Raw genomic sequence first — 25963 nt, forward strand, 5'->3', positions numbered from 1 at the left:
CTGATTGATTGATTAATTGATTGATCGATTGACTGATTGATTGATCGATTGACTGATTGATCGATTGATCGATTGATACTTAAATAGACCGAGATATTAAATCATATAGATTTGTAGTAGGCCTTTCAGTTCTATCATTTATGGCATTGGCGTTGTGCTGTGTTTAAAAGATAAGTGTAATAATTGCTGATCTGTATGTCTCCTTTTCAGTGAATGCATTAGCACACGAAACAAAAAAAAAATGATTTCATTCGGAAATTCACAATCACCTTGTGAATGGCAAATAAAATGCATTCAGACAGAGAGAGCTCTGAAAACGGGAAGTCCTAAGATTTCGCAGGGACATTTATTCCTCAACTTACCACATGCATTAAAGCGATATACACAGAAATTGTTGTTTGACTGTTCTCTTTTTTTTTTCTTTACAAAACGTGTGGTAGCAAACGTTGGTTTTACGTGTTTGTGACTACATAGAATAGAAGGGAAAGTTTTTTGGAGTTTTTTGCTTTTCTTTTCATTTCAATTCAAACTCTGTTTCATTTCTTTTTCAAAAGTAGGCCTCGATTAATTCCTACAAGGCGGTCGAATTAAAATATGATACAGTGTAATCAATTTGCAAGTATCATTTTTTTAAATAAATACGCTTGTCTGAACAATAGCAGGTGAGTTTAAGATTAAAGGTACTCAATCGTGGCGAGTGGCTTGTGCGGCACGGAGACGAACGCAACACGCTGCCTCCCCTATTCTGTATCAAATGTCGTGACCCCGAATGAGAATAGCGCTGGCTCAATGGGTCAGCGAACAACACGCTAGACGACAAGAGCTCTGTGCTACACATTAATCTCCTAACCCAAAATGGCTGTCCTAGCGAGCCACCAGAGCTTCCGAATGGACGCACACTCTCAGTGCGCATGCGCATGAAGAGAGGCCAACAGAGCCCCGCGTCTTCAGGCCTCTCTCCTCCAATCACCGCAGCTCGCGGTGACAATGTTTATGTATGATGCGTACACACACACGCAAACACACACATGTGTCTCAGTGGCAGAATTGTCCCAAAAGTTTATGGATATAGCACCGAGTCTGGCATTGCGCAATTGAATGCACAAACTTCGGTCGTTCGGAGTTTACGTACCATACGGGATGACGATCGTATGCCTTTAAAGTAAGCCAAAAATCGAAGGACCAGTTGAAAAAAAAAAGTAGTTATAATGTGCAAGTCCCTCTCTTAAAGAGAATCCACATAAATGAATGAAGATGAAGTCTACATACACTACAGTTTAAATGAAGTGAACTGCATCAATGTTTTTGTGCCATCCTAAAAATGGATAAATTATAGTGTAGCGAACATTTTACTTCCGACAGCAGAACTGCATAATAGCAGGCTTTAGGTCTACGACATTCTAGAAACTCGGAGAAAAAAAAAATTCTGCACATTTATCCCCATTGTCCAACTCGGGAGAAATCGTGTCATAACCTTGATAGCATCGCAGATCTATAGCTCGTTTATATTGCACTTACCCTCACAGGTAGGTGGCGACCCGTAATCATCAAAATACCAATAGCTCAGATGGCTGCAGTACGCATTCGACGACCCGAACAGGACGCCGCTACAGCCAATAGTCAGGTTACATCCTCCGGGGTAGCAGGAAACTGACGGAGAGAAACTAGGAGTGCCACCCCCGTAGACCGTTGGGGTAGATGTGCAGTTCGCATACTCTGAAACGAAGGGAATGATACAATAAGTGACTCTCTTAGTAACTGATTTAAGGTAGATAGAAATACCCGGATGAAAATCTGTCATGATAATCTCAAAGAGACACAGTCATTTTCAGAATTAAAATGTAAAATGATTATTTCAGACTTTTACAAACAACTCATCTATTGGGCTTAATAACTCTATTTCCAAAAGTAAACACAAATATGAAATGCATTTTTTCAATATTCAATATCTCAGAAGACCTGCAATCCCATTGGTTTATTCTTTTTTTTTTTGGGGGGGGGGGGGGGAACATGCCTTAACCAAAAAGTATGGGTGGCGTTTATGTTATGAACCAAAAAGCAAGATAGGGTTTGACATGATTATCATACACTTTCATACTACCGTCACCTCAAAAGTAATATGCTTTCACGATACCTTTATGAAGAGAACATTTTTTTCAGAGGAAAAATTGGTTAATCATTAACGAACAATGGTATACATAGACGGAACTTTTACGCCTCAAAGTTGTTCAAGAGGATATGACATCTAAAGCAGATATGAAAGAACTTTTTTTCAGTACCATCGACAAAATAAAAGTGAGGAAAATGAATTCTTCTCAAGTCAGTATGCATGCGCACGTGCCATTTCTCTCTCTCTCTCTTTCTCTCTATCTATCCTCACACACCAAAACACACACACACACACACACACACACACACACACAACCCGCACGCACATACCTGTGCTTACCCCAACTCGTGACACAAAATCGATGCTTCCTCAACGATCCCCCCCCCCCTCCCACTACCCCATCACTGATGACATGACTACTATAGTATTCGAGATACTGTTACGCAAACTTTGCTGTTCCAGGCAGGTGTCTCTGCATACCATGACACATGACGTCAGAATCCCACTGGCCGTCATGACAGGTCACAGGAGTAGGGAAGTCTGACCCGGAAGTATAACCTTCGTCACACTCCACGATCACGTAATCCCCGTGTGCGATGGAGCCCTGGTCTTCCGCGTGATTCGAATTGGCGATGGTCGGGACGGGACAGTTCTCTATCATGACAATAGAGGACCTAGTGAACTTTTCGCTGCATGCTCAGCATTATTCATAAGAGAGAGCTAACGGAGCAATTAGAACACGGTTTCAATCATTACTGCTTCTTTATTGCCTTCTCATCGTTTTTCTCTGAACTCTTGGGGATAAACAATCATCATTATTGTACAAGATCTCACTTCATCTTAATATCAAAGTCGGAAGAGTTTCGTAAAACGTCAAAATGTAATTACAACCAAAAATTCTCATTAATCTTGTATTTCGAGAATTACCTTCCTGTAATTTATTTTTTAACAACAATGCATCTACTCACTGAGACATTCGCCGATGATTGGTTCCCAAACTCCATGACGACACGTTGCTGAATCAGGCCCGGTGAGAGTAAAGTCGTCTTCACACAAAATACTGATGGTTTCACCAGAGCGAACAGAGGTGCCGGGTGCAAAACTGCAGCTACCATTGGTAACTGAGGGACCGATGCAATTTTCTAATAAGGAGGGGAGAGGGAAGGGAATAGACAGGCATTAGTCCACACATGCAACATTTCAGTTTTTACTTTCCTTTGATTTGTATATCTTTATCCAAGAGATCATGGTAGCCCAGGGCGGCTTGTGCCGAAAGGATGGGTTGGGTGATGGCGCGTCGCGTTAATGGGAACATCACCCTTTGTCCAAAGCCTTCCCCCCCCCCCCCCCCCCCGGCCGGTTTTGCCGAAAGGGTTCGTTGGGAGCGTTGGGTCGCGTCGCGTTGACTGGAACCACACCCTTCGTCCAAATCCCCCAACCCCCTCCCCGGTTTTGCCGAAAGGGAGCATTGGGAGCGTTGGGTCGCGTCGCGTTGACTGGAACCCCACCCTTCGTCCAAAGCGCCCCCCCCCCCCCCGGGTTTTGCCGAAAGGGTGCGTTGGTACTTTTTCTCATGTAATATTCAAAGACGAGTTTTGAATTTATATTTAACCTTCAAACAACCATTTCAGAGAGGCTATCGTCCGGATCGGTTTACACTCTGTCGGTATTCGATGATATAAATTGGTGTTAGACCAAAAATAGACCAAATGGCTATCATTAGACCAAATAGTAATTAAACCAAATAAAAATTAGACCAAACAGTAATTCAAGTTCAAGTTCAAGTTCGAATTTATTCGTTTTTCCACAATAAAATCATACAGACATAAATCTCACTTTCTTGAGTGATAGAAACAATGTATGTAAATTCGTACAAAGAAACCAACAATAATGAGAAAAACTAATAGTATCAACACATTGCAATTGTTGCAGAAGTAACGAAAATGAAAGAATTGTCAATATGCACTGTGTGAAAAAACGGAGGGATCCACTAAAAAGACAATGCTTGTAGAGTGTGGGCCCCTCTTGTATTAAAAACTCGATGCAAAATTTGACTAAATATAGCAACAAAGCAGCACGAAAAGTTTGGCATAAAAAGTTTAGCAGCCCACTAAGAGACAGACGGACAAACGGTTACACACAAAACAATAACAAACGAAATAATGAGCATGAGACAAGACTGGGACAGCAACAAGACTACCTATAGGGAAGAAAATTGACTTGACGACACGACAGGAAACAAGACTACAGCGCGACGAAGAGGTAACAAAATAGACAGGAGTAAGCAACAGAGACAACGATCCTCGAAGGTTAGAGGAAGAGAAGAAGAAGAAGAAAAGAAGAATATACAACAAACCCTTCAACTGCGAGGTATAAGTTAAAGAAGATCTTATCATAATCAAAGCTAAGGCAAAAGTAACAATAATGAAAAAAACAGCAATAAAGATTTTGCGGACGGGAAACAAAATAAACCTATGAACTAATCTAATTCAGGGGGTCGTCATTATAGGATTGCAAAAGAAAAAACTTCAATCTCCTTTCAAAGGAGTATATAGAGGGAGCAGATTTTATATCGTGGTTCAGGGAATTCCAATAATTAGATCCAGTGTAAATAAGTGTATTCTTTGCTAGAATCGTTCGAAGAAGTGGTAAATGAAACTCGTTAGAGCGTCGGGTGGGGTAATTATGGAATGATTGATTTTTTTTTGGAACATAGAACCAAAGATAGGTGGCAGTACACTGTTATCATACATATACATAAATTGGCCTAAGTTGTATGAAAATAATTCGTTAATTTTTAGTAGCTTATTACAGTTAAACAATACATTTGTATGTGAACGAGTGGGAGAATTGGAAATGATACGGAGGGCTTTCTTTTGCAATAATAACACTCTATTCAGCAGCGTCTGATGTGTATTGCCCCAAGCTAGAATTCCATAATGAAGGTAAGGGAGTATCAAAGAGGAGTATAACACAAGTAATGTCTTTTCAGGAATATAAAATTTTAGTCTGTTCATAACACCTATATTTCGAGAGATGATTTTGCAAATATGATCAATATGTATTTTCCAAGAAAGTTTATTATCTACAAAAATACCAAGAAAATTGAAATATGACACACTTTCTAAATTACAATCATCCAGAACTATTTCTGAATTCAAAGAATCAACAGTATTGCTGAAAAGCATATATTTTGTTTTTTGAACATTCAATGACAACTTGTTAGCTCTGACCCAGTTGGTCACTTTTTACAATTCTGTATCAGCTTGTTGAACAAGAACATCGATATCGTTATGGGCAAGAAAAACACTGGTGTCATCAGCATAGTGTATAAAGGAAAGTACCTCTGAAACAGAGGAAAAATCATTGATATATATTATGAATAGCAGCGGCCCTATAGACTTCCCTATGGAACACCACACTTTACATCTCTTATAACTGAATTATTATCTTTAATTAAAACAAACGGTTTTCTGTCAGCTAAATAAGTCTTGAACCACTCCAAGGCCTAATTGGACGAAATGATGACTAGACCAACTGGTTATTAGACCAACTGATATTAAACAGTCTATTAGACCAACTGGCTGTAGACCAAGTGGTAATAGAGTGTTAACCGATCCGGACGATAGCCTCTTTGAAATGGTTGTTTGAAGGTTAAATATAAATTCAAAACTCGTCTTTAAATGTTACATGAGAAAAAGTACCAACGCACCCTTTCGGCAAAACGGGAGGGGGGGCCTTTGGACGAAGGGTGTGGTTCCAGTCAACGCGACGCGACCCAACGCTCCCAACGAACCCTTTCGGCAAAACCGGGGGGGGGGGGGCGGGGTGGGGGGAGGGGGGGGGGGGCTTTGGACGAAGGGTGGTGTTCCCATTAACGCGACGCGCCACCACCCAACCCAACCTTTCGGCACAAGCCGAACAGGGCCTATGTGAGTGTTATATTAAGAAATAGGGATCTTTTAATATTTTTGTAAATATAGAAATTGGCCTTAATTAGAAAGAAACAATATTACGTGATATGATAAAACAATTTGTTAATAATCATATAAAGATCAATATCCTACTGTAAAAAAAGAAAGAGAATATAAGAAAAACATCACGGAATCGATATATGACGGTATTCATTTTGTTGAAGAAAAATATTTAAAAAAAACACTCTGATTAAGTGCTACTTTTGCATGCTTCTCAAGCACTTGCTTAGAGTCAGGAAATGGCAAAGCAAGTTACTTTATGTAAAATTTTACCTTTGTATGCAGTGTCGGAGACAGCATCGATTAAACAGACTGATTTAACTCGAATTCAATTGGAAAACCTTTCAGACCAATGGTATAGTATTGACTAATTTTGAATTAATTGCATTTCCAAGAGATTCAAGACTTTCCGGTGCTGGTCCATCATTGATCCATTGAAATGGAACGTAGTGACTATGACTTTGATATCAAATTCGATTGATAAAATCTGTTGTTTCTTGATAATCTGGGAAGTTTTTTATGCGTTTGTGTGTTTTGTTTTGTTTGTTTGTTTGTTTTATATCCAAATCATGTAAAATTACCTGCACACGAAGGAATAGCTGGTTCCCATTGGCCCGTACCGGTACACATCAGTTCCCTGGATCCGATCAAACTGTAGCCGTCGTCGCAATCGAATGACGCCACGTCGTACAAAGTGTACTGATCGCCAGGGTATTCTTCGGATCCATGTTCAGGAGGAGTTAGCATATTGCAACTGGACTCTTTTATTGCGCCACCAAGCGGTAGATGAAGAAAGGATAGTACTTTGATTATGTAGCTGTATTAAAAAAGAGTGCTCCTCAGCGCTTCAAGGATGTTATTATTATTTATTGTTTGTATATTATGTTACCAGTAACCTTTGTTGAAAAATGAACATTTAACCATTAACCGCAGGAAAATCTTAATAGTGCGCTCTATAAACATCAAATACAAACATTATTCATTGTATAAAATGTGTAAGCTACTATATTTGCAGAAGGGCTACATAAATGTTTGTGCTGTGTCTCTAGTCAAGGACGTTCTTTTTTCTATTATATACCTTCACACGTAGGCGAAGATGAGGTCCAGTCGTAAGACCAGGAACCATTGTAGAAAGCACCCGAAGAGCCGAACAGCACCCCACTGCAGCCGATTTCCACCTCAGCGAAGAGTGGGTAGCAGGTCGCATCCGGTGAGAAGCTAGGAGTACCACCCCCGAGTACTTCGGGCGTCGAAGAGCACTCTTCGGATTCTTGAATGTTCATGATCAAAAGCAAAGCATAGAGATCGATAACGGTTCAGCGACTATAAAAGTGTGAAGATTAATTACTGCGGAATTTTGAGGATCCACGAAACGCACTAGGAGAAACACACACACACACACACACACACACACACACACACACACACACAACACCAGCAGCACCAGCAGCAACAACAACAACAACAACAACAACAACAAACAAACAAACAAACAAACATAGAGACCCGGTGGTTTGACGCTCGCAAATTCACTTTCCAGAAATTCTTGCAGACCTATTCAAAAAAAAAAAAAATATAGCAAACTTAACAATATACTTGGCATACAGCAAACTTAGGGCCATCTTATTGCACGGAAGGCATGGTGTCAATTTGTAAATTTTATAATCACAATGGCACTGATCTACATCTGCCAAGATGGGTAAAAACTTGACCATGCGTTTTCAACAATAAGACCAAAATCACAGGGCATAGTGTTCATTTAAAACAGTTGGGAACATTAGGATCCTATCACGCCAAAATTTCTACCTGCCAAGTTTTAATATAGGTTTTCCCGGTCAATTTCATACTTTTGTCACTCAAATTCATTAATGTGCATTCAAATTCACGCAGCGCACGCACGCGAAAATATTCGGGCATTCAAATTCAGAATCCGAGCGATCAATTTCATATATGAGCGTTCTATTTCGTTTTCGTGAAATCAAATTCACGATTGGGCATTCAATTTCAAAATGCGAGCACCGACTTTCCTACTCGTGCATTCAAATTCATGCGGTAGTCACGTGATAGTTCCAATGAGCTTCGTTGGAGCGTTCAAATTCATTTTTAGGCTGTCAAGTTCCTACTTCGTGCAATCAATTTAACGAGGAAAATGGAGGAGACTTTTAAGAAAGGAAAAGGAGCCAACACAACCAATGAATGCTTGCATATAGTGCAATTAGGACTGTTTACAGGATCTACATTGTTCTCGGTTAATGTATTCTTTGTTTTTCATCTCAATAAATTTCAAATTGCAATGTCCAACCAGCAATGCATCCAAACAACACAACGACTAGTAATCATATTTCTTGATGATACTGCATGCTGACAACGCCCCAACACCAACCACATATTCATGATAATGACAATTCAACAATACATTTAAAGACAAACTGACACACAATGATCTCACTTTACATAGCCCCGCAAAAGTAAATCAATAAGACAGCAATACACAACAGACAAGACGTATAAAATGTTCATGTATCAGTTTCAATATAGTCGAAATTGGTTTTCTTTTTCCTCGAAAGTGTCAACCAACCCTCCGTACTATGCTCGTCTGTAGGCCTATACAGTGCCTAATTTTTGTTTGTTTCCTTCTCTATGAAAGAAGATTGCTGGATAACCCATATTCAGCTGCAAAAGATGGTCTTCCATATGGGGCCCAGTTAGATGTTCTGCTCTTTGCGATGAATAAATGAAGTGGGATCTTTTACGTGCATGAGTTGTGACTATCTTACACATGGGACCTCCATTCTAATCCGAGGGACATGTGCCTGTTTCTGCTAAGCGCGAGTTCAAAATTGTCAATGAACAGGTGGACCTCTACTGCAAAATAAATAATCATCATAAATCCCAATATATTCAAAGCCCAATGAGAAACACATGCATACACGGCCCAAAACTAACTAAATTCACGACTTCTTTTAAATTGGATGCAGTTATTTGGAACATGGTTGCCTATTCACGAATTTGAATGACCGACGAGATTCCGTCGCCAGCTTGACATGAATTTGAATGCTCATTGATGAAATGCGTGCTCCTCTCTTAAATTTGAATGCTCTGATAGTGAATTTGAACGTTCCGATAGTGAATTTGAATGCTCCGTTAGTAAATTTGAATGCTCCGACAGTGAATTTGAATGTTCGGATCTTTGAATTCGAATGACCGGATTTTGAATTTGATTGCTGGTTCAGTGCTGCGAGCGTGAAATGCGTGAAATTGAATGTTCGGAATAGGAACTTGAATGACATAAGTACGAAATTGACCGGGAAAACCTATAGATAAAATCTGTCATGGACGCCAGACCATGAACGGGACCATGAATAAACCTAAATACAGCTAAAATTGACATTTTTCGTTCAAATGAGCTAAAAAAGAAACAGTAGTGGAAAACTACCTTGAACTTCAGACTCTATCTTAAACTCACAATTAATACTCAAGTCGCAAGAATCCCCTCCATCCCATTACCCATAACAGTATAAAAAAGACCTTATTACAGCTTTATAGGGAACGATCGACGTAAGGATTACGGCCCTGACAAAAGGAAGGCAATTAAGTTTACCTGAGCAAATCACTGTGGAGTCCCACGAACCGTCATTACATGTTAAAGGCACGGGTAAATTGGCTCCTGAACCAGGAGAGTAACCAAAGTCACATTCAACCACCACGTACTCTCCATGTGGCACGGTCACGTGACTATCGGCTTCGGCGAAATTCGAGTTGGGCACGGTCGGGTGTCGACAATGACCTGACATACATATTAGAATAATGTCAGACAACATTAGTCCAACTTTACATTGTTAAAGGCTGCATTAGAATGAAATTCGTTAAAGGTTTCATGTGATATCCCCTCTGAAGTAAAAAAATCGGGGGCATCCCACGAGACCGACACCCACGAGTCATACGGTCCACGAGACCGACATTAATAATAGGTCCATGAGTCATACAGCCCATGAGTTCGACACTACGCACAAAAGGCTCATGAGACCGACACTAAGCAAACATAGCCCACGAGACCGACACTAAGCAATAAAGGCTCATGAGACCGACACTAGGCAAAGAAAGCCCACGAGACCGACAGTAGGCACAAAAGGCCCACGAGACCGACACTAAGCTAAAAAGGCTCAGGAGACCGACACTAAGCTAAGAAAGCCCACGAGACCGACAGTAGGCAAAGAAGGCCCACGAGACCGACAGGATAAACAGCGCCATCTACTTGTCAATCACCTGTACAGGGTGTTCCATGAACGGAAAAATAACATACTGGCGGGTGTAATTTCGTAACGCTATCAATTGAAAGATGGTGACCATCTACATAATTATAAACGTCATCAAATATGTATTTCTACATACTTCGGGGGGGGGGGCAAGTGTGTCAGGGAGCGACATTGTTATCAAGTAGAAAAATTAAATTGTATTCTTCATGCCCCCGCCCCCCCCCCCCCCAAAAAAAAAAAAAATAGAAGAATTATTAGTCTTCAGCCCCCCAAAAAAGAGACAAAAAAACACAAATGAATTTAAAAGAGGACAATAACGATGTATGGATTAATTTTAGAGCTTTGATAATGCCATCGTGCTATTTTCAATAGGATTTTCCAGTTTTTAGCTAGAAGATGGACAAGATGAAAATTTTACCTCTTCTCTTTCCCGATTCACTAGTTACCTATTCTATTTTAGATATTCTACCCTCCTGCTTTGACGTTTTGCAGTAAGATCTATTTGTAATTTTCTCTGTAACTATAATGTAATCTACTGATTAAAACTTTAATATCGCAGGGATTCACCTCAATTTTGTGGCTTGTGTTTTCTCCTCCGAACAGTACATTTTTATCGTTAAATACAATAGCTTTTTTCATGGATGCATCTGGTTTTTTCCGAATCCCAAACGCTAACTGAATAGACGATTACGTTATTTTTTATTTTTAATTGATACTAAATCAACACCCTCGCAGGTTTATTGTAGAAAGATCTGTTACACACTTTTACTGTACTTTGTTCATTTTTTTCACAAACACACACCCATGCAAACACAATTAAAGATCCTGATCATTTTTTTCACAAACACACACCCATGGATCCTGGGGGGGGGGGGGGGGGGAACTGATAGGGTAACACCCTGCCGGAGATGGCAACTCTTCTTTTCCATCTCTCACATCTTCCTATGCTATTATCAGGACACCCTATACAATTTATTGGTCTATAGGTGGCACTGTTCATCCTGTCGGTCTCGTGGGCCTTCTTTGCTTTGTGTCGGTCTGGTGAACCTCTTTTGCGTAATGTACGTCTCGTGAGCCTTGTATGCGTAGCGTCGGTCTCGTGGACATTTTAAGTGTAGTGTCGGTCTCGTGGGCTTTGTTTGCTTACTGTCGGTCTCATGAGCCTTTTGTGCGTAATGTCGGTCTCGTGAGCCGTATAACTCCTGGGCTTATTTTACTTGATGTCGAACTCGTGGGCTTTATTTACTCAGTGTCGAACTCGTGGGCTGTATAACTGGTGGGCTGTATGACTTGTGAGCTGTATGACTCGTGGGCTGTATGACTTGTGAGCTGTATAACTTGTGGGCTGTATGACTCGTGGGTGTCGGTCTCGTGACGTGCACCCAAAAAATCGACTGCAGAACAAAAGGCTGGTGACTCTTTGGCTATAATTACAATGTAGTGCGCTTGAGCTGGTAAGACAATTTGGACGATTTTTCAGCAAGCGACTCAACATTAGTTCTTATCTCGATTCATATGAAAGCGTTTGTAATCACTAACCTTTGCATGTTTAGGTATTATTACTGTTTTGCTTAATTTCTTTTTGTTGCGGTTAACTTGAGGGACGTACTCGAACCACGAGTAATATTCGGTAGCGTTTATTGCTTTGTAGCATACACTGTACTCTGAAATGGGATTAGAAAAGCCTAGCATAAAAAATAAATGTAATGTCGTTTATAGCCATAATTCACCAGGGTCACGTTGGGTGAACAAACAGTGTTCGTCGGAATCAAGTGCGCATATGCTATCGGATTGAATTGACAACAAGTAGAATCAACTGCAATTATGATCATTTTGAAAACAGAAATTAAGCAGAGCGTTTATGATTTGTTACGCCTACTGGCGTAACCTATACTTTGAGAACATTTCAAACGTGAGGGCGGGAACCCCCCGCTAGAATTAAAACAACATAAAAATTATATCTATAGTCAAAGATTCTCCGTGCAGTTGGTCGATCTAAAATGATTGGCTAAGTTTCTTTTGAAAAGAAAAAAAAGTTTTATGTGTATGTATTTCAGTATTCTCTTGTGCCTTCTAGTAGGTGATATGTACATGAAAAATGAATGTATATCATCATCTATGCATGTATTATGTAAGTTATACGCACGCCGGCTGAAAAATTTGTGCGTTTTCTAATATCCTTTCTCAAATCTATTCATTAATTCGCTAAAATATATTTACTTATTCATAAATTAGTTGAAATAATTGATAATTGAACTTTTTCCAACACAGTAAAAACTACTTACCTAGTCATCAAGATAATGAAAAACCCTTACACTGAGATTTCAAAATCCTTCTTCTTTTTTCATAATTATGGTAGAGATACCAGGTGCATGGAATCAGCGTCAAGTATTTAATCAGCCGACAGAAATAATGCAGAGCGTGATCGCACTATCACTTTGTACTGGAGTTAAACTGGTCCTGGTTTCAAAATCGATTTTTGTCAAATGAACTTTAAATTCCTCTTAGAATAATGTGTGGGTCTTTTTCCTTTTTCTAAAATGGTTCCTAAGTATGTCGCAAAAAGTTAAAGTCGATTTTCACCTCAACCGATACTATTACCATACCCCTTAAAGGCCCACTCACTCAAACATTGACCGATGAACGGCTCCCAGTTTCCGTCATTGCACGTGACGGTATGAGGACCAGTCAGGCTGTATCCCTCGTCACACGTCACTTCTATGCGTTGCCCTTCAGACTTTGACGTGCCGTATGCAGATGAGGTGTTTCCATTGGCAACCACAGGAACGGTGCAGTGTTCTGCAAAACATTGACTAGTATTACTGCATACAATATCGCTGAATACGCAAATCACGAATTATGTAAGCATCCCTTTATTATTTTGTTATTAGTAGTGTCAATTCTTTGTAAATTGTAAATTCTTGAATTGAAACATTTGTGTCTTTGGCGCTGTCGGGGCTGAACAAATTTTGCATTTTATCTTAATGCTGTGTGGCCACGAGTGGCAATCTACATGACCGAAAAATGTTTTTGTCGTTTTGATACCATTGTTTGTTTGTTTTTTTTCTGAACAGACAATGAGCCCGAAATGCAAGGCATACGGTTCGCATTGCTGAAATGATGCTTCTTCACGGCATGACTGCGCATGCGTGGTACTTAATCCATCTCAAGAGTATGAGGGTTAATTATCGTTGATAGGTATCCGAATTCCTAAAACATCATCATTTTTTTCTCAGCTACGACAAAATTATTATGGTAGGAAATGCGTGCTTCTGATCAACAGATGAAACTAAAACATGGACGGAATGATGGCTAAAACACAAGATGTCGTAATATTTAAATCACGTCACGTTACACCTGTGCACTTCGGTATGGTCGGCACCCACTCGCCAGTACCGGTACAGCCCACCTCTGCGGATCCGACCAAACTGTAACCGTTGTAACAGAAAAAGATGGCGGTGTCGTATAGCACGTATTCATCCACTGGGTATAATTCGGATCCATGATCGGGAGGACTTGGCGAGGAGCAGAAGGATTCTGTAAAAATATGACGTCAGGTTTTTATTTCTGTATACAGTGAGCAATCTATAAATGAAACAACGATGAGGGATATATCATGCCTACCTAATTCATAAAGCCCTGGGAAATGGTTTTATCGTTGTTTTTTAATTCACTCTTTCACTCTTCCATCCGACTCATCCCCCTCCCTCTCTGTCTCTTTCTTCTCTCTCTCTCTCTCTCTCTCGTCATTCGCTACATTTTCCTCATTTTTTTGTTCTTTACTGGGTAACGGAAACACTTGTGACTTTGTTGTTTGTATATTGTTCTGCGCTATAGTGTGTGTAAAATAATTTGGGTGTGTCTTTATGTGTTCATGTGTATACACGCGTCACGTTTACCACTGATATGATGACAAGTGTTTTATTACACTGGTTAACTTGTTTTATGGTTACTTAAGCTGCAAATTTTGAATTATTAATGTATTGTAGTAAAGTAATGTAAGCACGGTAAGTGAGGGGACAACACTTTTTAGCAGCCACTCAATAAGTATTGTCACTTCCCGACTTAAATGAAACAAGTGCGTAAATTTCTTATAATTTATGTGATATTCTGTAAATGGTACATATTACTATCTTGATGGTTGTGATATATTCATGTATATTGTTTGGAAATGAAAATAAAAAGTGAATAAATGAATGAATGAATGAATGTGGATAAGTCGATAAAATTTAATATTGTAACAATATAAGAACTGACGCACTTACATACCGCAAAAACAATATCATGGAATTTGCCCTTGTATATATTTGACTGTTTTTTTTTTTAGTTGCTTCCCTCGATTTCCCTGCTTGAAACTTAAAAACGATCTATGTTTCATACAAGGAATGGTCAGCCTCAAATAATATATATCCTTCCTTCCTTCCTTCCTTCCTTCCTTCCTTGTTTCAATATATATATATATATATATATATATATATATATATATATATAATATAAACACTAAACAAAAAGTAAGTTCCCCCTAAAACAAACTTCTGTAATTTATGAATCGGGAACTTTTAAGGAAATCTGAATACATGATCATGTAGCTGTATTTCTCGGCTACCTTTCATGTGAAATTCAGTGGATATCACTTGGTCACGCTTGAGTGAGCAGACTTAAAGTCAAAATGGTCACTTTTTGAAGTTCACAAGCCCAATTTTGCAACTTTGATTTGGTGATATCGGAACAAAGTTCAATTTTTGAGGATAAAAAGGCATGCAACGTATAATTTATGTGCTTCTTATCGTACCATGTTACTTATACACAAAATTTCACGGTTGAGTGAGCACGGGGTGAAAATTACCAAAATGGCCGATTTGACATGTTTCTCGTGGTAATTTCTATCAATTGAGATTGAATTCGTGTGTTGAACATTTTTTACCCACAATTCACATAATTTCACGGTTAAATGAGCACATTAAAAACAAAGAAAAATAATTTAAATTGCGATAATTCTGCGCATTGAAATCAGCTGTATGATGCTTTTTCATATCATGCTAATACCCACACGCATATCAGTGACCACCTGACATTTCAGTCATGCTTCAATAAGCACGTGAGGCTGGAAACCTTTTTTTTTTTAACCCTACATAATGAAAAATTGGCAGTTTGGTCATAATCTCCATGGTAAGTTCGTGTGAAGAGGAGGAATTTATTTTTTTGAAAGCTAACAATGGCTTTTCCATGCCATGTGGTTTATTTTACGGTTGAATGACCACATTATATGAAACAATGATTTATCTTATTGAAATCATCCAGCAGGTGTTGCATTGATATTCTGCGTTTAAAGTCAACTGAAAAACATTTCATTATTGCGTTTTAGGACCGATATAAATGTCTCAGTGATCCTTGGCATTCCTTCAAAATTTTACACGTCAAAGGGTACATGGGGCCGGAAACCCCCCTTATAATTCATGGCTACCTTTGATTAAATATGGAAGTATTCGTGGGAAATTGGTCTGTCTTTAGTTTTAGTTTGATGAAATGGGCCCCGCTTGTACTAAATTTGACATGGTACCAAATTTCACTTTTGTTAAACATCAATATCCTCCCGTGCTGCAAATATGCACTGAGAGTCTGGAGACAGATATTGATTGTGGTGAGATAGTGGCCTTTGTTGTTCATGTGGTGTTGATGATTGTGATGGTGATGATAGTTGCTTAAAATGTTGGTTGACTTTTATGCGATCGTTATTTCAATATAACATAAATTGGGTAGCATCTGCACTCACTTTTTAGGCTCTGTCCGCTAACACGTCTGCATATACAAAACAATTGTATATCTTATGGAAATTTCAGCCACAAAAAATGGTTTTGACCTGCACACTTTGCTCATCTTATGTGCTCACCGAAGCATGTCACAGTGTCATTTTTCATTGAAATGTTTTTTTTTTCATTGAAATCAGAGTAATTTCCCGACATTTCAACTAAAACATAGAAAATGAATATTTTTTTTATCATATAGGGTAAAAATGGGTTTTCCAACCCCACATGCTCATTGAAGCGTGACTGAAATGCCAGGTGATCACTGTATGCACAGTGATATTAAACACAATACAAAAAGCATTAAACAATATATTTCAATGCGCAAAATTATTATGATTCTTACTGAACAATTTGTTATTTTTCTTTGTATTTAATGTGTTCATTGAACCGTGAAATAACGTGAATTGCGTGTAAAAACAGTTCAACAAACGAATTCAATCTCAATAGATAGAAATTACCACAAGAAACATGTCAAATCGGCCATTTTGGCAATTTTCACTCCGTGGTCACTCAACCGTGAAATTTAGTGCACAAGTCACATGGTACGATAAGAAGCACGACATATTATACGTTGCATGCCTTTTTATCCTCAAAAATTGAAATTTGTTCCGATATCACCAAATCAAATTTGCACAATTGGGCTTGTGAACTTCAAAAAGTGACCATTTTTACTTTAAGTCATGCTCACTCAAGCGTGACCAAGTGACATCCACTGAATTTCACAGGACAGGTAACCAAGAAATACAGCTACATGATCCTGCATTCAGATTTCCTCAAAGGTTCCCAATTCATAAATTACAGAGGTTTGTTTTAGGGGGAACTAACTTTATATATATATATGTAATATATACATTGGTATATCAAAGGGACTGTACAGTACTGGTTGAGGTGGGATTCATGTTTTGAACATTCCTAAGTGAGATAATGAAAAGCCTCTTATGAAATATGAAAGAGCATGTAATTTTAAGAAGTATCTAACGTTTATTTGATGAAAATTGGTCGTTCGAATGGCTGAGATATCCAAAAAAAAAGTGCTGATAATAAAAGGCGACATGCCACAACTTTATTAGGATCTCTTTGTTTCACCTTGTTTTTGGATATCTTAGCCATTTCAAAACCGATTATCATCGAATAAGCTTTTGATACCCCTTAGAACTGCATGCTCTTTGACATCTCATAGAGTGGTTTCTGAATATCTCGCAAAACGTTAGATGCTAAATCCTCACCTCGACCAGAACTATACACACCCTTTAAAGGTGGACAAATATACATATTGGATATTACTGTGACCGTGTTAAAAGAGGTACAAAGCTTTGGATTAGAAGAGAGTGTTATCTCCATCACAGAGAGATGGAAGATGTGGGAAAACAGGCATCAAGCCATAGCTCAATATCATACTATTCGATTTGATTAATGAAATAAAGATTAATGTGTTTTTTTTCCTTTTAGTTGTATACGTAATACACACACGCACACTAACACACACACACACACACACACACACACACAAACACACACCCTGCTGGAAAGAACACAGTGTGAAATCTCTTCACAGTGTGAAACAAAGAATTACTATACCACATGTGAACAATCTGTAAAGTGAAAACCAAACTACATTGTGAAATCATCTTCACACTGTTAAATTCGAGCGATTTCACATAGTCTACTATTATATATATATAGATATGACGACACTGTGAACACACTGTGGTGCACTGTGTTCTGAGGTATATTATTATATTTCGCATGCTCTGTTGCATTTGTTCAAACGATACTCCAGTTGCACCACTTACAGACATGCAACGTTACCTATTTTACTCGGGCAAGTGTCAAGCATACTTTTTCCTATGCTGCTACCTATGTTTTCGCTCATCCTTGAGCAGATTTGTGAGTCCCACTCGCCCTTCCCGCTCCTGGTTTTTTTTTTTTTTTTTTATTATCTGCATATAATTTTCGAATGCACTGCGTGATATACTTGTGCTGGCTTGTTGACACAACATTTACTAATAGTCTGGGTGCCAAAGGCGGAACCTTGTTATACCGTCCACCCAATGTTTTTTGATGGTATTACCCTATTTCGAGGGTGCTGAATCCAAATCTGGATCATGCAACTCTTGCATCCTTGAGGGTTTTGAGATATTCAAGATGGCAGTCAAAATGGCCGTCCAAACCGGAAATTCCCATGTATTTCCTTCTAAAAGGTGAGAAATTGAAAACAATTGATGGTTTTACCCTATTTCGAGGGTGCTGAATCCAAATCTGGATCATGCAACTCTTGCATCCTTGAGGATTTTGAGATATTCAAGATGGCCGCCAAAATGGCCGCCAAAACCGAAAATTCCTATAGATGTATTTCCTTCTAAATGGTGAGAAATTGAAAAAAAAAATTAATGGTTTTACCCTATTTCGAGGGTGCTGAATCCAAATCTGGATGATGCAACTCTTGCATCCTTGAGGATATTGAGATATTCAAGCTGGCCGCCAAGATGGCCGCCAAAACCCGGAAATTCGAATGTATTTCCTTCTAAATGGTGAGAAGTTCAAAACTATAGATGGTTCTAAGCTATTTCGAGGATGCTGAATCCAAATCTGGATGATGCAACTCTTGCATTGTTAAAGGTTCTGAGATATTCAAGATGGCCGCCAAAATGGCCGCGAAAACTGGAAATTCCCTGTATTTCCTTCTAAATGGTGAGATATTGAAAAACTGTTGATGATTTTACCCTAGTTCGAAGGTACTGGATCAGAATCTTGATAAAACTCTTGTATCCTTAAGGGTTTTGAGATAATAAAGATGGCCACAAAAAATGACCGCCAAAAATGGAAACTCATATGTAAACCCCCTTTTTCCTTCTAAATGGTGTAAAATTGAAAACGAATTGATGGTTTTACCCTATTTTGAAGGCGCTGAATCCGAACCTGGTTGATACAACTCTTGTGTTTTGGGGGTTTTTAGAATTCCAAGATGACCGCCAAAATACTGTCAATATTGAAATTTCTGAGACCTTATTCAGCACCCTCGACATTTTCTTGTTGCCATTTTTGCATTCCTTAGGGTTTTCAGATGTCCAAGATGACCGCCAAAACAATTGGCAGAAATTAAAATTCCAATGTTAATTTTTTCTTCTAAGTGGTGAAAATTTGAAAATTAGTTGATGGTCTCACCCCATTTCGAGGGTGCTGAAGGTTTGAGTTATTTACAAATGTCCTGTATAAACGGAAATTCCTTGATATTTTCTTATGAATTGTGAGATATTGTGCTATAACGTGAAGCGAGGGATAAAAAGCAATAATCCGTATTCTTGAATTCAACTCAGTTGAGCAACTTTGTCAAATCTGCCAACAATTAATGGCATCCAAAATGACTGTCACAATGGTATTGTAATATACTGAGATATTCCGATATGTCTCAAACGAAACTTTAACACGTAATGTACAGAAAAATGATATTGACATCATTCTGAAACGTACAAACACAAAGATAAGACGGAAAATTTTTTATGCACAATTGTTATAAAGTAATGCCTGTGGTGGGCAATAAAGGCTCCGCACACTGATGTGAAGTTAATCCTTTTTGGCTATAAGAGTAATATTAAATCATGGCCTGCTGGTATTTGGTGTTGAAATTTGTCTCGTATTCTTATGAGTCTCGCCGCGTACTCTTATGAAACTTTGTGGCATATTCTGATTACGTCACTGGAAATGGTTGCATCCATGATCACTATAGTAGATATCAATATAAGGGTAATTTCAAAAGCACTCTGCGTGATTATGATATTCGTAAGTACTGGACTATCAACTATTACCTTACATGTTGTCGTTTGTTTGTTTTTGTTTTTGTTTTTGTTTTTTTTGTTTTTTGGTGTTTTTACTGCGCGTTACCTTTGATTTTTCCATCCCCTCGTGTGTATATAATGATATCGTCGCTTGGGCGACAAGACCCTGTATCTGAAATTTTAGTGAAAATGACTTTTTTAAATAAACAGTCAGATAATCAGTTAATGATGTCCTGTCCAAACCTTAGTTGTCTTACCCCAAAAATGAAGCTACCATGGCATGTCAAAGGAAAGATTCTCTCATTTGTTATAGTGCTTTGGCTGCCATGTTTTTGTTGGTTTTTTTTTTTTTTACTTTTTGTTTTCGGTTTTTTTTTTCTCTCCTGAACATGTGGCATTTTGTAGATACGAGGTTTGTCGGCCCATATATATATATATATATATATATATATATATATATATATATATGATATTACATAATATTGAAGAAATATTTGAAGCAGAACTATAAAAATGTCCAACTCTTGTCTTCAGCAATGTCATCAAGACCACCAATATATACCAATTAACCAATGTGAGTGTTCATGGATGAAACGATTAAAACTGTTCATGGATTAAAACAGGTAATGTTGGGAATCTCAGTAAACTTTTCTACATCACTATTACAATATGATCGAGATGGGTACGTCTTGTCCACTGATTGTTAGTGTTCAAAACATAATATCCATGATATGTAGATGAAACAGTGTAATCTTTCAAATATTCAACCGCATCTGCAGTCTTGCAAGATTAATTCCTGGCACAGCTGTATCTTACAAACTCCAAGATATCCGGTAAAGCTGGTTTCACTGTACAGCAAGTTCAAACTGGGATGTACAATATGCGTTCGTTTATCAGCAGAGTATGGTTGGGTTTAGATTTTGCCATTGACGAAAACCTGAAATAGGGTAAAACCATCAATTGTTATCAATTTCTCACCATTCTGGCGAGCATTGGCGGCTATCTTGAATATCTCCAAACTCTCAATGATGCAAAGGTGGTATCGTCCAGATTCGCATTCAGCATTAGTGATCGAAATAGGGTAGAATCATCAATAAAATTGTTCTCAATTGCGAAACATTAAATTGAAATACGTGGAAATTTCCGGTTTTAGCAGCCATTTTGAAATCGGAATAGGATAGAACCATCAAAATTGTTCTCAATTTTGAACCACTGAGAATGAAACACGTGAAAATTTCCGGTTTGGGCGGCCATTTTGGCGGCCATCTTGAATATCTCAAAATCCTCAAGGATGCAGGATATTTATCATCCAGATTCGGATTCAGCACCCTCCGAACAGTGTAAAACAATAATTTTTTTTTTTTCAATTTCTCACCATTTAGAAGGAAATACATGGGAGTTTCCAGTTTTGGCGGCCATTTTGGCGGCCATCTTGAATATCTCAAAATCCTCAAGGACGCAAGACTTGCATCATCCAGATTTGGATTCAGCACCCTCGAAATAGGGTAAAACCATTAATTGTTTTTAATTTCTCACCATTTAGAAGGAAATGGCATAGGAATTCCCGGTTTGGGCAGCCATTTTGGCGGCCATCTTGAATATCTCAAAATCCTCAAGGATGCAAGACTTGCATCATCCAGATTTGGATTCAGCACCCTCGAAATAGGGTAAAACCATTGTTTTCAATTTCTCACCATTTAGAAGGAAATACATCGGAATTTTTGGTTTTAATTGGCGGTCATTTCGGCGGCCACTTTGACGGCCATCTTGAATATCTCAAAACCCTCAAGCATGCAAGAGTTGCATCATCCAGATTCGATTCAGCACCATCGAAATAGGGTGAAACCATCAATACTTATTGTTTCCAATTTCTCACCATTTAAAAGGAAATACATGGGCATTTCCGGTTTGGGCGGCCATTTTGGCGGCCATCTTGAATATCTCATAATCCTCAAGGATGCAAGAGTTGCATCATCCAGATTTGGATTCAGCACCCTCGAAATAGCGTAAAACCATGAATTGTTCTCAATTACTCACCATTTAGAAGGAAATACATGGGAATTTCCGGTTTGGGCGGCCATTTTGGCGGCCATCTTGAATATCTCAAAACCCTCAAGGATGCAAGAGTTGCATGATCCAGATTCGGATTCAGCACCCTCGAAATAGGGCAAAACCATTAAAAAACATTGGGTGGACGGTAAAACAAGGTTAGGCCCAAAAAGTGGCTTTGGCACCCAGACTATAATAACAATAAATGAAGAATGATGGCACCCTATATGTTTTAAACATCACTGCGCAACTAAGTAAGAATTTCAGAGTATAGTACCTATCTAAGTACACTTCAGCGGGCATCCGAATGCTAGGAAGTGCAGTGAAGTGCCTATCTTAGGCTGCGTTTACAGGGGCGTCACCAGCATTTTTTCAAGGGGGGTGCGTTTTGACACTAAAATGTTTACGAGATTTTTTGGACAGACATTTTAGTCCATGGGCCAGGCCAGATATTGGTACCATCTGAGGTGGCAAAACCTTTTTGGTGTCATTTTCTTTGTCGGGCATAGATATGCTTATCAAGCTATGATAGCATTTCCAAATGAGTAGCTTAGTCATAATAAATGAATTTTTAACCAATTTGGTCTCATTGTTATATCCCTATACTTCTGAATCGAAACTAACCGCTATACAAAGAAGGGCACTGTCTTCTGTATGTTCCATAGAGCTGTAAAATGCAGCTCTATGGTATGTTCACAGGTGTTCTGTTGTAAACGCGCTGCGCTTAGTCTTTATTCAAGGCAGCGAAGGGAATATCCAAAGGTTATGATGTCCACAGCGCTTAGTCTTTATTCTAGACGGCGAAGGGAATATCCAAAGCGTATGATACAGTGTATATCCTTTAATCTAAAAACAACAACAACAAAAGCAATTCCTCGTGAATTTTACCGTATTTTTCAATTATCTATCATTTTCCGGCGAAAACGCTACGATGAAAGCGCTAATACCACGCCAATGTCGCTTTATTTCCATCCAACAATATAAGATAATGCAAAAACAATGTACCGGTACACTACGATACATTATAATGGATAATATTGTAAATGAGCAGAGTGATTTTTGTTTAAAACTGATGTATTTGTTGATAGGGTAGTATAAAAACAGTATAGATAATCCCTTTTATGAGGAACTTTAGATATGATAACGGTACATTGGTCTAGATAAAGACTAAGTGCACCGCGTGACAGCTGTGGACATCATAACCCTTTGGATATTCCCTTCGCTGCCTTGAATAAAGACTAAGCGCACCGCGTTTACAACAGAACACCTGTGGACATACAGAAGGCAGTGCTCTTCTTTGTATAGCGGTTAGTTTCGATTCAGAAGCATAGGGATATAAAAACGAGACCAAATTGGTTAAAAATTCATTTATCATGACTAAGCTACTCATTTGGAAATGCTATCATAGCTTGATAAGCATATCTATGCCCGACAAACAAACTGACACCAAAAAGGTTGTGCCACCTCAGGTGGTACCAACAACCTATTTTTCGGGTCTTGGCCCATGGACTATTTGGAATATAGGAAGCTTTCAATCCCTAGACTTTTACTGTTTTTTTAGGGAAACCAAGCGGGGAAAGGGCACCGGCGTAGCTATAGGATTTCATCTTGGGGGGGGGGGGGAGGGGGGTTAGTATGCGAGGGAGCGAGCAAGGGTGGGGGGAGGGTGTGGAAGTGCCGGAGGGGGTTGTACCCCCTATAAATGGATTACGGAATGACGGTGTGAAACGACAAATTACTGGCAACGATATCAGGAGAATGGCATAACAACTACATGCGAGCGAGCGGAGCGAGCGAGCTTGAAAATTTTGACATTTTACAGTCCAAAAACTGCCGTTTGTAGCCATATTTTTGTGCTTTGTAAATTAAGGGGGGGGCGTACCGGGCGCAACTGCTGGCAATTACTGGCAGCAACATCAGGAGAATGGCATAATAATTAAATGCGAGAGAGCAAAGAGAGCGAGCTTGGAAATTTTGACATTTTACAGTCCAAAAACTGCCATATAGAGCCATATTTTTTCGCTTTGGAAATAAAGGAGGGGTGGGGGGCGCAACGGGCGCAACTGCCGGTAATTACTTGCAGCAACATCAGGAGAATTGCATAACAATTAAATGAGAGCTTGAAAATTTTGACATTTTACAGTCCAAAAACTGCCGTTTGTATAGCCATATTTTTTTTTGCTTTGGAAATTAAGAGGGGGGCGCACCGGGCGCAACTGCTGGCAATTTAATACTGGCAGCAACATCAGGTGAATGGCATAACAATTATATGCGAGCGGGCGAAGAGAGCGAGCTTGAAAATTTTGACATTTTACAGTCCCGAAACTGCCATTTGGAGCCATATTTTTTTCGCTTTGGAAATAAAGGAGGGGTGGGAGCGCAACGGGCGCAACTGCCGGTAATTACTGGCAGCAACATCAGGAGAATTGCATAACAATTAAATGCGAGCGAGCGAGCGAGCGAGCTTGAAAATTTTGACATTTTACAGTCCAAAAACTGCCGTTTGTAGCCATCTTTTTTTGCTTTGGAAATTAAGGGGGGGGGGGATCGCACCGGGCGCAACTGCTGGCAATTACTGGCAGCAACATCAGGTGAATGGCATAACAATTAAATGCGAGCGAGCGAAGAGAGCGAGCTTGGAAATTTTGACATTTTACAGTCCCAAAACTGCCATTTGTAGCCATATTTTTTCGCTTTGGAAATAAAGGAGGGGGGGGGGGGGCGCACCGGGCCCAACTGCTGGCAATTACTGGCAGCAACATCAGGAGAATTGCGTAACAATTAAATTCGAGCGAGCGAGGGAGCTTGAAAATTTTGACATTTTACAGTAAAAAACAAAAAACAAACAAACTGCCGTTGTGTAGCTATATTTCTTCGCTTTAGAATTTAAGGGGGCGCATCGGGCGCAACTGCTGGCAAATAATGGCAGCAATATCAGGAGAGCATAATGATTACATTCGAGCGAGCGGAACGAGCGAGCTTGAAAATTTTACATTTTACAGTCCAAAAACTGCCGTTCTTAGCCATATTTTTTCGTCTTGGAAATTAAGCGGGGGGGGGGGGGGGAGGGGCACCGGGCGGAACTGCTGGCAATTACTGGCAGCAACATCAGGTGAATTACATAACGATTAAATGCGAGCGAGCGAAGAGAGCGAGCTTGAAAATTTTACATTTTGCAGTCCAAAAACTGCCGTTCTTAGCCATATTTTTTCGCTTTGGAAATTAAGGGGGGGGCGCATGGGGCGCAACTGCAGGCCATTACTGGCAGCAACATCAGAAGAATGGCATAAACATTAAATGCGAGCGAACGGAGCGAGGGAGCTTGAAAACTTTGACATTTTACAGTCCCCAAACTGCCGTTTGTAGCTATATTTTTTTCGCTTTGGAAATCAAAGGGGGGGGGGGCGCACCAGGCGCAACTGCCGGCAATTACTGGCAGCAACTTCAGGAGAATGGCATTACGACTAAATGCGAGCGAGAGGAGCGAGCGAGCTTGAAAATTTTGACATTTTACTGTCCAAAAACTGTTGTTTGAAGCTATATTATTTTTTTTTTCACTTTGGAAATTAAAGGGGGAGGGGGGGGGGACGCCCGGTGCGCCCCTCCCCCTGGATCCGCCACTGTAGTCAAGGGTGTGGGTTTATGTTCATGACTGGGGGAGCTATGACCAGCGAGGTGGCGTCGTGGAAAGGATGTCCAAAATCTGCACTTTAGAGCATTCCCTAAACTAATTGTGCGTGTTTGTTTGTGTGTGTGTATTATATACATGGAAAAGTTAGGATTTTCTTTTTATTGGCAATGCAAGACATTTAGTATGTAAAGCAACACTGCAAAATCAATGATCTAGCTTTGATATAACGAAGCGTGAGGTACAAAGGTGTACAATCTACATCACATTGCGCAACATTGTAGCGACTCTTCGTTCGGATGTACTGAGTACACTGCGCACATCCTGCTTATAATATGCAGAATGCCAACCAGGAGTCACGCT

General features: G+C 39.4%; 1 protein-coding gene across 1 annotated transcript in view; it reads right to left on the bottom strand.

Moving 5' to 3' along the window:
* Positions 1 to 3070: 3070 nt before the first annotated feature.
* Positions 3071 to 25963, bottom strand: part of LOC139736381 (C4b-binding protein alpha chain-like) — a 29111-nt gene continuing 6218 nt past the window's right edge. Inside the window, exons 2-6 of the mRNA XM_071647139.1 lie at positions 12966 to 13177; positions 9686 to 9871; positions 7163 to 7354; positions 6666 to 6800; positions 3071 to 3252 (exon numbers count right to left, since the gene is read on the bottom strand). Of these exons, the coding sequence (XP_071503240.1) occupies positions 3071 to 3252; positions 6666 to 6800; positions 7163 to 7354; positions 9686 to 9871; positions 12966 to 13177 (907 nt within the window). The remainder of the gene's footprint in view (positions 3253 to 6665; positions 6801 to 7162; positions 7355 to 9685; positions 9872 to 12965; positions 13178 to 25963) is intronic.

Source organism: Diadema antillarum, unplaced genomic scaffold, assembly GCF_040938485.1.
Source record: "Diadema antillarum isolate AM-2024a unplaced genomic scaffold, OU_Dant_1.0 scf00000028, whole genome shotgun sequence".
NCBI classification, from domain to species: Eukaryota; Metazoa; Echinodermata; class Echinoidea; order Diadematoida; family Diadematidae; genus Diadema; species Diadema antillarum.